The sequence below is a fragment of the Pipistrellus kuhlii genome, unplaced genomic scaffold (assembly GCF_014108245.1).
Source record: "Pipistrellus kuhlii isolate mPipKuh1 unplaced genomic scaffold, mPipKuh1.p scaffold_m20_p_14, whole genome shotgun sequence".
Taxonomy (NCBI): domain Eukaryota; kingdom Metazoa; phylum Chordata; class Mammalia; order Chiroptera; family Vespertilionidae; genus Pipistrellus; species Pipistrellus kuhlii.
The window spans coordinates 13,778,819-13,792,097 of NW_023425449.1; the positions used below are offsets into that span (position 1 = coordinate 13,778,819).

General features: G+C 35.7%; 1 protein-coding gene across 4 annotated transcripts in view; it reads right to left on the bottom strand.

Moving 5' to 3' along the window:
* The window catches only part of ANGPT1 (angiopoietin 1), a 228,890-nt gene that overhangs the window by 22,202 nt on the left and 193,409 nt on the right, over positions 1-13,279 (bottom strand). For all 4 annotated transcript variants that reach the window (XM_036436781.2, XM_036436782.2, XM_036436784.2 and 1 more), the window contains one exon: positions 12,422-12,588. In XM_036436781.2, the coding sequence (XP_036292674.1) occupies positions 12,422-12,588 (167 nt within the window). The remainder of the gene's footprint in view (positions 1-12,421; positions 12,589-13,279) is intronic.

Genomic DNA, 13,279 nt, shown 5'->3' on the forward strand with positions numbered 1-13,279 from the left:
TCTTATGTAGAGCAAGTAAGTGACAAGTGCAAAGAACAAGAAACTAAAGAACTGCTTTTCTGACTATCTAGAATAAAGTCTACTTGATTTTGAACCCAAATGCCTGAATATTGATCCTTTAATTCAAATGTTTATTCTTTAGTAAGTTAAAATTCCAATCTTTTGAGAATGCAAGTTTTTCTTGCTATTCAATAGGGGGCATTACTGACTGAATACATCCTGTCCTCCCCCCCCCCCCCACTTTTTTTTACCCCTATCTGAAGCCGAGAAAAATCTCTGAGCAGATTCCCCATGCAGACCTACCTTTATTTAATAAAATATTTATCACATTCCATTTTCCTTAATTGGTGTCAGTTGTTCTCAGATGAAACGGGATCATTGGGGAATGACAAAAATTTGTGTATATTAACCTAACCATTATGCTAAAAAGGGGTGCATTTTCTTACTTACTCTTAAGCCTCAGATGCCCTGAGTTAGATATGTTATATATCTTTGAACATGTTCAGTGGAAGTTGTACTAGTGTGAAAAAAAAATGCTGAAGATAGTGAGAGCCATGGAAATCTATGCTGCTATTAAGAAAGATACATTTCCAGAATTACAGAGGGAAAAAATAAATTCCAGAATATCCAGTTTCTTTTTTTTCTCTGATTCTATTATTATTGTTTTATACACTAGCTTTCATTACACATGCATAAATTCTACACTAACTTTTCATCTATTTAAGTTTTGAAGATCTCTATTTAGACTTAAAAATATTAATGCAATGTAGAACTTTGATAAAAATTAGTTTATCAACCACCCAGTTCTTAAACTCTTGACACTGGAAACAATGACTCCTATTTCAAAACCCCAGTAAAACAAAGTTCTCAGTGTTTCTCAATGACATGAAGATTGCGTATGTTCAAAACTCATGATAAATTCTTCCTCCAAAGAAAATAGAGAACTCGCATACTGTTATCTCTGAGTTTCCATTTGCATAGTGATGAGACAGCACACTTGATTCCGTAAGTTAAAAAATAAACACAAAAAAAGCTAACCAATTTTCATGAAATCTATGACAAGGAAACCATATTTCCCAAAATTCAGAAGTACAATGTGCTGATTCTCTGTTTTTAGTTCTAAATAAAATAAAGTTGTTTCTGTATTCCTCTCCTTTTCTAAGAATACAATAAAAAGTTAGTGCCAAAATGAATGAGGTGGCACTAAGACCCCTGTAAAAAAATATATAAACAGTCCCTTAAATGCATTTCAATTTCCTTGGCGACACGTGTGGCTGACAGTCAGCTCCAAGTGAGCGGCTCACGAACAGGACCCTCCACTGTTGCCTAAAAGACCAGGCCAAAGGCCATCTCAGAGAGTTTATAGGTTTGCTCTTTTACCAAAAATTAAGTGAAGTCCTTATAAAAGTTGTGATTGAAATTGGTGATTTTAAACAAGTTCAAGGGAGGAAGGCTTGTTCTCTTTTTTATTTCTGTTTAAAGAGCAGCAAGAAACTTTCTTTGCAGCATCCCCAAAGGGAAGACAGAGAGGAAAGGGAGAGTAGAATGTTGAAAACCATTGAGAGACATTGCCTGAGGATTTTTTTTTTTTTCAGAGAGGAAATACTTTCTTTTGTTATACTTGGACAATGTGTTGCTATAAGTTCCATAAATAAGGCTCCGGCATGCATAAGCAGATTCTTCTGTTGACCAAAGTCCTCAGTGTGCTTATTTCTCTCCATCAGTAGTGTACGATGGAGTCTAAACTCCTTATCATGGAAAAAGCCCTCCGCTTCCTGCAGCACTGTGAACTCCTGCATAACAAGATGCATGCTATTCTCTAAGGCAGTCTCTCTCTCTCACTTCTGGGTCTTTGGTCACATAATTCCTTCTGGCTGGAATGCGAAGACCTTCCTGCCACCATCCTCCATACGAACAAACGCTCCTCACGAACACTTACTCATATTTCACAAATCTCCAAGGAATTCCTCTAGGAAGCCTTTCCTGGCTCTTTCAGTCTCTTTCAACTTACCCATTCAACCTCAACCCTAGTCAATTGAGAACTTTTCTTGAGTGCTCTACTATAGCCTGATTATAAGGGTTCTTACCCAGGGACTGTGAATATGGAGCTTAATCATACATATATTTAAGCAAAATTCTGTGTTTCTTCAAGTACTCTGGAGAGAAGATGCATAGCTCCATTAAATTGTTTAAAAGGTTGTGATTCCTTGATAAAAAAAAAAAAAAAAGGACAAAACAAAACCAACCAGACATGCTATAAAGCATACTGCAGCTAGCTAGCCATTTTGTTGAAAGCCAACTATCCCATGTTTTCTCCCTTTTTCTTAACTATTAGCCCAACAAGACCAACAAACACAGTGTCTCCTTTTAGTGGCTTTAAAGTGTTATTTTTATATTAGCATCACCTGTGTATATTTGGCAGGACTGAGGTATCTGGGTTCTAACCCAAGATTAGAATATCTACATATGGGAGTCAGAAATATACACTTTAATGAAACACTCTGGTTGACTATATGAACACTCAGGCTTGGGAACAACTGAACAGTACCAGGAAAATAATAGCAACCTGTAAATGTTTGGGTGCTGGTTGTTCGGCTGGCTGGCTAATGAATAAATGCCTAGTATGATTGCAAACAAATTATAATAATTTTAAAAGTAATTTTAGTAAATTTACATAGATTAAAGCAAAATATCCAGTTAAAAGAGAAATAAAACAATGCTGGATATAGGACAGCTATGTATTTAATAATTATCGTTTATTAACAAGCTGAGGAAACAGTGACTTCATGTCTCTAATTACCAGCGTATCTTTTAGGTGAGGGGATGGTTAAAGAAGTACACAAAATTCAGAAGGAATTCTTCTGCTAAGGACACTATGCGTACTTATAAAATCAAATTATAAACAGGAGCAGCTATTTATTTGATCTATAATCATATTTTTTATTTTAAAGCATAGGCCATTAAAATAATTATTTTGTAACAGTGATGGGACCTCTGATTGTTCACATAACTTCTTATCTTCAGATCTAGACAATTTTTACTAGAATTGTTCATGAGGACACATGAGAAAAGAAAAGGTTGTTTTTTATTTGTGGCTAAAATGAATGAGACTAAAATTACTCTTTATCCAGCTGTTTATTTGAGCTTCTGACTCAGGCAGGTAATAAAATAGCACTTTTAATAGAGTATGAACAGACCAATATAAATATTGGCATCAGTAATATTAATGCCAAAAGAGACATACCTAAGCATGGAGTAAATGTTCAATTAATAGTAGTGAAAGTTGAATGTTATGATGCTACTATATCAACATAAGGGTTTCAGTTGGTGTATTTAATGCTACTACTTGACACTCGACAAAATTATTTAATTTTGTTTTATGATGTTTATGGTTGATGTGCATAAAGGGTCTTGTAAAAGAAATACATACATCATCTAGGGAAAAAAGGACTATTATTTATAGGGTAATCCATATTTTTATGTTGTTAATTTCATAATTTTAAAAATTTTACTCAAAAACATAAAAAAACACTTAATTTGAAAAAATATGCACCCCTCTGATCATTGTAACATTATTTACAATAGCCAAGTTATAGAAGCAACCCTCAAGTACCCATAAATAGACAAGTTGACAAAAAAAAAAAAGTTGTGGCACATATACACAATGGAATATTACTCTCCTCTAAAAAAGAATGAATTTTTATTATTTGTAACAACATGGATGGACCTAGAGGGTATTATGATAAGTGAAATAAGCCAGACAGAGAAAGACAAATTACATATGATTTCACTTATACGCTGAATCTAAATGACAAAATAAATAAACTAACAAAATAGAGACTTACAGATGCAGAGAACAGACTAATGGATGGCAGAGGGCAAAGGTGTTTGAGGGTCTGGGTGAAAAAGGTGAAGGGATTAAGAAGTTCTAATTGGTAGTTACAAAATAGTCATGAGGATGTAAAGTAAAGCGCAGGGACTAGGAGGGTACTTAAAATATAGAATGGAAAACACTTTGTAAAGTACATATGATTATCTAACCACTATGCTGTATACCTGAAACTAATATAAAATAATGTTGAATGAAAATTATAATTGAGAAAATAAAATTTAAAATATATATAATGAACGAAATCTTGTATTTTCTGATGAGCTCTCCATTATTCACCGGGGGGGGGGGGGGGTATATAAAATCAAGGACCTCAAAGGGAGGGTGGGGTAAAAGGGAGAGATCAACCAAAGAACTTGTGTGCATGCATATGAGACTAACCAGTGGTCAAAGACAATAGAGAGTGGGGGCATGAGTGGGGAGGGGGAGAGGGTTGGAATGGGGGGTTGAGGACAAATATGTGATACTTTAATCAATAAAGAAATTTTAAAAAGTCAAAGTTGATTGTCACCTAATGGCAGCTACCAAAATTGCAGGCAGAGAACCTAGTTCCTGTGACCCACAAATTACTTATCAGTGACAGTAACACGGGATCCTTTTCCAGGATCAGCGGGCCTATGGAACAAGGTATGTTGTATGTCTATCTTATTAACATTTTACTTCATTTGCTTGGCTCCATACAATACTGAAATTCTTGCATATCTTTTGAGAGTAAAGAAAAAGAACTGAAGAGCCAACAATTGAATGCATCAGGGAAATGAGATCCACCCATGCAACAATACAAGAAACTAAAGGACACAGCACTTGATTAAAAAACCTTACATGGAAATTATGCTCCCATTCCATACTTCTGGGGACAGAAATGTTCACTTCTGGGTCTCTGAATTTTTGTCATTTAGATCCAAATCAGCTGTGTTTGTTGAGTGCATAAAAATACCTTTGTTGCTGTGTCTTTCACATATTTATTAGAAAGTGCTTCCTCTCTGGGCACATGTAAAATATTGCAGAGAGATCCCTGGCCTTGTAATAGCAGGAACTAGCCTATTATAACCCAGAGGGACAAGAAAGGACTCTGATAAAGACATGCATAGAGCCAGGGAGAGCATCTGAAAGGAGTTCCTTATTCAATCCAAAAACAGAGCTCTACAAACTGAGTTTAGACTTAAAGGGTAAGGAAAACCAATGCAGGCAAAGTTAAACTGCTGAAGGATGGAGATTAAATTCTGTGGGGTTTTGTTTCACACATAATGTCTTGAACATGTTTGTTGCTCGTATTTAATTAACAAAGTAATCAAAACATTGAGAAAAAAGCCGAAACCGGTTTGGCTCAATGGATAGAGTGTCGGCTTGGGGACTGAAAGGTCCCGGGTTCGATTCTGGTCAAGGGCATGTACTTGGTTGTGGGCATATCCCCAGTAGGGGGTGTGCAAGAGGCAGCTGATCGATGACTCTCATCGATGTTTCTATCTCTCTCCCTTCCTCTCTGTACAAAATCAATAAAATATATTTTAAAATATATAAATAAATAAATAAATAAATAACCACAAACAAACAACTCCCTCCCCTACCCACACACACACACACTCAAACTTGATTGGAATGTGATACCAGACCTTTTAGATGGCTCTCTTTAGAGGCTCTCCCTAGGTGCCAGACCAAAGATATCACTAGTGGTCTGGCTCTCCTTTGCTCTTAGCATCATGCTTTGTCTTTACCCCCTTACACTCTGCTTAAAGTATTGTTTCAGATTCCCTATAGATATATTTTGTCTAACTTTATCAGTCCAGGAATGCTGCAAACAATAACTTTCCCAATAAGACACTCTAGGTTTCACATATAAGTCTACACATATGCTACTCCCAATTCTATTTCCAAACGCTGAGCTGGTTCTACAGCTATTCCCAATTTGTCATTTTCTATGGAAATTTAGGTCGCACCTTAGAGGCCCTCCAAACTTCTCCAAATTGTTTAGATCCTCCTGTTCCTTAGTAATATGTTCATGACTATGTCCATGATATTGCAATTACATGTCTGCCTGTGAAATGTCCACCCCTCCCCTTATCCCATCACATGTGTATACACATGCACGAGGACCCACATATATGACTATACTGAAATATTTGTGGACATTTTATTTCAGGGTAGTACATAATAAAAAATGACAAATATTTCATTCATTGAAGATACAGCCTTCATCTTTTCAGTGATGAACAGCATTGGGAAGACCCAGAGCAGGAGATCACATGACATCTCCCTGGACTATTTCCTGGAGGCAGTGCTAGCTGGTTCTAGCAACCTGTGCCAGTCTAAAGTTTCTAAGACAGCACTCCAGCAGGAATCCTCTAGGAATCCTTAGACCTAACAGCACTGGGGCCTTTTTTTTTTTTTTTTTTTTTTTTTTTTTTTTTTTTTGTCAGCTTGGAAAAATACAGGACTCTAGAGACTGCCATTAATCTGCATTACAGTCAAGAGATTTTTCTGACCCTCTGAAGATCTGGAGAAAGCATAAAGTGACTTTGTAAGACCATGTCTTTTTCCTCTCCAATACATCATCTCAGTCAAGGACCATAAAATATCATTTTGTTGAATAAAACAATCCCTTCTTGGTTATAGGAAGAAATTCCAACAAAAATTATACTCTAAATAAAAACAATACACCTCCCAATTTGGAGAAATACTTTGAAAATACAAATAAAACTACTTAAAGCTTTGAGTTTTATATCTGGGCTAAAAATTCAAGAGTGTAGAATCTGCCAGGAGATTCCCTATGTATATATATATATATTTTCTACTTTGATTGTCCAAGAATGCTGTAAGAAATAACTTTCCTCTTAGACTTTCAACACATCTGCTACTGGTTCCAGCCAGGACCATGTAACCCAGAGAATCAGAGAAATGAAAACCATTTCACTAAAGAGAGTGAAATAAGTTTTACAATACCTATAAAAATGCACAGTTTAAATTTACATGAAAAACTCTAGAGAATTCTTTTCAATCCACACTAATTTGTTTTGTCCTTGAAATACATACACTTATTTAATCTCTCTCTTTAAAAAAAAAAAAAAAAAAAAAAAAAAAAAAAAAGGATTCTGGAGTTGGAAAGACTGCTTCCTTACTTCCTCATTTTACTTCTGCAGACTTGAGGCTTGGAAAAGTGATGTAACTTATTCAAGGTCATTCAGAAAAGTATCTACAGATCCAAGTCTACAATTTGTGTCTCTTGAAAAGGGGGCTTTGGAGATAGGTACAGGAGGTTAGCCTGGGATAAGCTGCCAGTGCCTTTTTCCTCCTCAGATTTGAGTCTCCCAGGGTCCTGTAGAGTTTAGGAGATGCATGCCTGTGGGGGAAAAAAGAGGGAGGAGGGAGAGGTGCAGGTGTGCTCCCAGGAGGGAGAGCTCTGTGCCCTAGCACTTGTGAGATTTTGATAGTAGAAGTGAAGCAACAGCTGGCCTTCAGACCCACATCAGACAATGTGATGTTCAGTGGCTGAGGTGCCCTCCCTTCTACTTTCCCTCTAGCTTGCCTTCCACAGGCTGTAAAGGGCTCCAGACCCACCACCAGATGCTAATTGCCCAACCCCAGGTAAAGCAGCTACCCTGAGGGAGCAGCTTTGCTCAGATCTCACCCTCTGTGTTCCACTTCAGTGGCTGGATGTGCTAGATTTCTGTGGTTTCCTGTAAGCTCTTGGTTGTTCACCACCAGTCCAGCTCTTACCCATATATGTTAAGAACCTTTTCTATCTTCACCTTCCAGACCTCCACTTGTCTAGCTCATCTCACATTTATGTAAATTTAAATTTGTAGAACAAATCCCTTATTTCCATTATAATCATCATGTCCCTGTTTCCCTGACTCAATACTGATACAGGAAGTTGGTTTTATGGATAGGGAAGCCAGACCTTACTATTCAGCAGTTTCCATATTTTTATGACTCCTATTCCAGATCCTTTTCCACTAGATTGCAGCATCTTTCCAACCTGACAAATTGTTATTTTTTTATAAGCACTTATTTTGGTGCATGTATTTTTTTATTTTAATCCCCACCTGATTATATTAATTTTGAGAGAGAGAGAGAGAGAGAGAGAGAGAGAGAGAGAGAGAGAGAGAGAGAGAGAGAGAGAAATAGGAGAGAAACATTACTTGCTGCCTCCCATATCACCTGACCAAGGATTGAACACAAAACCTTTTGGTGTACCAGACCACGCTCCAACCAACTGAGCCAACAGTCCAGGGTTGGATATATTTGTTTATTATTAGAACCAGCAAAGTGTCACTGTAAGCGCTAAACTAATGGACACTCTTAATGAAGCATTTATTATAGAGATAAAAATTTAATCATTTATCAAATAATTGAAGGGCTACAAAATAAAAAATAATTGTGTACATAATGGTAATTATAATCTATAAAATAATTTCTGAGCTACAAGAAGCTTTACAAATACTTTAATTTATAGGACAGAAAATGGAGATCCAGAGAAATGCAATAATGTGTCCATAAACATTCATATTATTAAAGATAGAAATGGGATTAGCAGAAACATTTTGGTAGGGCAATGTGTTATTGCATCACAGTATCTTCTACAGTAGTTATCAGGGAAGACTTCCTGGAATAAGAGAGGATCTTAAAGATTTAGAAGATGTGTCCAAAGCTGGATTCATATATAGGGTAAGGATATAGCATAAACAAAGGCATGGGTGGTTTAAGAAAATTGCAAGTAATTACTGAAACATAATCATAATGAAGGAGTGAATGGTTAGGTGAGGTTAGGGTAAGAGTTTGATAGCAACAGCTGACCTAGGTACTGACTAGGTCACAAAAAGTTTTAAATGACCTTAACATCTACATATTTTACATTGTTGAGATATATGAAGGAGAGCAGAGACCAAGTCAGATCGTCTTTTAGAAAAAACACCCCACAATAGTGTGGAAGATATATTTGAGAGCATCAAGACTGGAGGCAGGCAGGCTCTATAATAGTCTGAGTGTAAGATGATGAGGGCCTGGATAATACTACTTCTGTAGAAGAAGTACTTTCACACTGATTACATGTTATTTCACATGATATGTTCATCATGACACTCTTACATTATTGTTTTTTCTTACTTATATTCTTCTGGGTTCTACAGATTTTTTTTACCAGAGAAAACAATTTAAAATGTCCTTAGAGGATAAGAAGAAAATATGTGTATTACATGTACATTTGTAAGCATATCTATCCATTCACAACATTTATTTTTAATCAATATGTGTTTAGAGCATGAGAATTGTTTTTCAAATTAGATTTACAGACATGGCTACAGCTATAAGATGAGTTTTAAAATATAATTTTTGTTAATATAGAATATTAAAAGAATAAAACTCTCAAAGAACTTCTGAATTTAATTTGAAAGAGGAAAAATACAGAAAATGTGAAGATATAAAGCAAAAGCTTGGCACACATCCCTGAGTTTTGATTTCAGTTGAATTTGAGCAGGTCAATGACCCAAAGTCTCAGTTTCTTCATCTTTACAATGTGACTAGTAATGTGTCAAAAAGCCATTGTGAAGATTAAATGATCAAGTGCTAATAATCATTTCCTACGTTATAAAATACTACGTAAACGTCAGTATCCACACTTTAATAATTTACCTGAATAAGGCATCCTAATATGGAGAGAAAAACAACTAGCAGAGAAGAAGCACAGAAAGGCGAAGCCGGACATCTGGAGCTCTAACCTCAGGCCACACACGTTTGGCTGGGCCTGGGGAGCCGTCCTGGGCAGGAGTGAGTGATGATACAGGTGGAAAGGGAAGTCACGTGGGTGTAGCTTCCCTTTCCAAGCTTCTGTTTGGTTTTCTTAGCGTGCTTATTTTTACTAGGCTTATTTTAACTAGGCTTTCACCAGAGCAGGCATTATGTTTTAATGAGTTCTAATTTCCCATTTGATGCCAGCATGAATCTTAGTCCTTAATTACGTGAGAAGGCGATGATTAGAGACCTATTTTCTGCTGAGTCTTGGCAGGAAAGAGGACCAGAGCCATCAGCTTTATTACAGCAGCATAATAACGTGGAAACCACATGGAGCTAGGTAGGAGTCACACATCCCGTATGTGAGTCTTTCTCCCTCTTTGGGAAAAATATTGCATATTTCTGAACCTCAGCTTTTTTTTTTTTTTTTTTTTTTTTTTTTCATTAAGACCAGAGGTTTGGAATTAAGTTAAGTTCTTTCTGGGTTTATAGTGCTGATTCTCAAGGTTCATAATACTCTAGAGAAAGAAGAATGGGGACCCCAGAGTGTATGCCTGAGTCTAGCTGTGAAGACTTACTTTTTAAAAACTTTTTTATTAAATTTATTGTGGTGACATTGGTTAATAAAACAATATAGGTTTCAAGTGTACAATTCTAGAATACATAATCAGTATATTGCATTGTGTATTTACTTCCATCACTATATATTTGACCCCTTTTTCTACCTTCCACCCCTTTTTCTCTGATAACCACCACTGTTGTCTATATCTATTTTGTTTGTCTTGTTTGTTCATTTGTTACTTTTGGTTTTATTCCCCACATATAAGTGGAATTATATGGTTCTTGACTCCATCTTTTTTTTATAGAACTGCATTATACAGGTCAAGATCTGAATCACACAGTGTTGAAGGAATAGGAAATGCTTAACGAGAGCAGTTGGGGAGAACAGTGAGATACTCAAGGAGGAGGTAAATGTTCTTTCTTCATGCAGGTGCAAGAATGACATTTCTACCATATACCCTAAAGCCTACGTCAGATGCCCACAGTACTCCTAAACCTGCCCAAAGACTCTTTGTCCCTTTAATATCACACCAGCCTTTCAAGCACACACAACTATATGCATGCATACACACACACACACACACACACACACACACACACTCACGCGCACACAAGAACTGAGAGACATTTTGGAATGGAACCAAAGAAAATTCTTCAGGAGCCTAGAAAAAGACTGGACTAATTATTTGCTAGTCCCATTGTCAGGCTGTCTGACATTAGCCAAGTTTCATATAGTTTCAAGTTTCAGGTCAAAACATTTATATAAGAGTACCCCTGATGTTTTACAGTGGTTTTCCTTGTTATGAAAAATCTCAAAATATTGACCTCCTTGGAAACATTTCTTCTTACACTCCATTGCATTTTATAAATGTCTATTTGGTTTCTTGAGTTGCCATTATGTACACCATCCTTCCCTTCTCCCACGGGACTAAGAACTCTTTAGATCTATTTCTCATCCTCTGTTGATGTGGTGACATCATTACTGTTTGTTAAGAAAATGATTATTATGTCTCCAAGGACCCAACCCCATACATAATCCATTAAAACAAAATGTGACGTGTTCATGAAAATGTTATAGATTCAAAGTCCATGATATGTCTCAAAAAGACAAATAAGCAGGAGAAACAGTTGAATTAGGTGGTGGGGGCCACACAAGTTGGGAAAAAAAGCAGAAGGTTCTGGTTGCTTTCACTGCATTTTGTGTGCAGCGATGTGCCAACCCTTTAATGCACACAACTGTGTTTCCCTAACTGATGAAGCACAGCCACAAAACTGAGTTTACAATCACTGCAACTCTCATTTACTGATTACAAAACTAAGGCACACACAATTATTAACGACCTGCCATGTAGCAGGTATTGCAGAAATAGGTAGTGACATAAAAGTAACTAAAATATATTTCCATATGCTTAGTGATCTAGTTAGTCACAAAGCTGGACTATGAGGCCTGGGAGACTGTAGACCTCCATCACTAACCGCAAAATTGCTAGTACATAGCAGAGTTCCCAGAACACAGAGGTACCATAGTGAGTGTTTGTGAAATGAATTTACCATTTACTTGCCTAACTATTTTCAATGTGTGTGTGTGTGTTTTTTCCCCCAGTATATGAGCTGCTCATTGAAAAAAAGTCAGAGATGCTAACAATCAAGTATACAGATTGTCTATTTTCACATCTGCAATGATGAACTGTATATATTGATTTATTTTTGTCTTTTACATGATTTACCAAACAAATCTAAATTATGCTTCGCCTCAATTTTTATGCCAATTCGTGCAAAAATATAAAATTTTACTCCTCTTTATCAACTTCAAAATAATGTGAAAAAAATAATAATTTAAGAAAAGTAAATAAATTACGTATAGGTAGAAGATCTTTTGATAGAGGGAGTATTTATTTCAAGCCATTGAGTTTGAGTCAGTTCTCTGTCATCAGGTTTATGTGTATGAATCCATTGAACCTTTATAATAATAATAATAATAATAATAATAATAATAATTTTGTGCTTGACTTAGTTTCCTATCTTCAAAAATTTGAGCCAACATCAAGATAATCAGTCTGTGAGAACTTTTAAGAAGTCTTTATAGGACTTTCTTTTAAATCTCTGTCTAGAAAAATAACTTGATTTTTAATTTGAAGGATACCTTTCATCATTTCCCCCCACACACACACACACACTTTTCCACTAAAACTAGTTAATGGGCTTGGCCAAGGCAGTTAAGCACTACAGGGAGGGAGGACTTACCTATAGTTTTGCTTTTCATTTCCTATGTGGAATCTGTCATATTGCGAATAGGCCTGGTTTCCCTCCCAGTCCATTAACTGGATTCTGAGTGTGTACTGCCTCTGACTGGTCATGGCAAAAATAAACTCATTCCCCAGCCAGTATTCACCAGAGGGATTTCCAAAACCCTGCGGAAGAAGACAGAAATGCAGTTATTACTTCAGAGAGAAAGGTTTGTTTGTTTTTTATGTCCAGTACTTAACTATGCTCTAAATGAAAATTAACATTTTTAAGAGTAAAAATTTTTTTTCCACATTTTTACACATTGCTTTCAATTACTTACTCAATATTTCCCTGTTGTTTTCTTCCCTCCATTGAGGGTTTCATCTAATTCTTATTAGAGTAAAACCTTATATTCACATCTGTGTAGGTATTTTTTTGGATTAATCTGGTTAATAATTTTAATAAGTAAAAACTTCACTCCATAACTTGCTTTTGAAAATATTTATAAAATACTAGCTAATGAAATATTTTAACATAATTAAATATTTCCAATGAATTATGAGGGTACTGTTATAGAATTACTTAACACTTTTTATTTGTGTTTCATTATTATTCAGGAGTCAAATCATGCACATATAAAAAACAGATTATTAGACCTTTGACTTCTCTAGTTTTAACATTTTCATAAAATTTAATATTAAATTGCAGTTGACATATAATATTATATTAGTTTCAGGTGTATAATATAGTGATTAGACATTTATATACCTCCCAAAGTTTAATATCCATCTAACAACATATATACTTATTACAATATCATTTACTATATTACCTATCCTGTACTTTACATTCCCATGACTATTTTTATAACTGGCA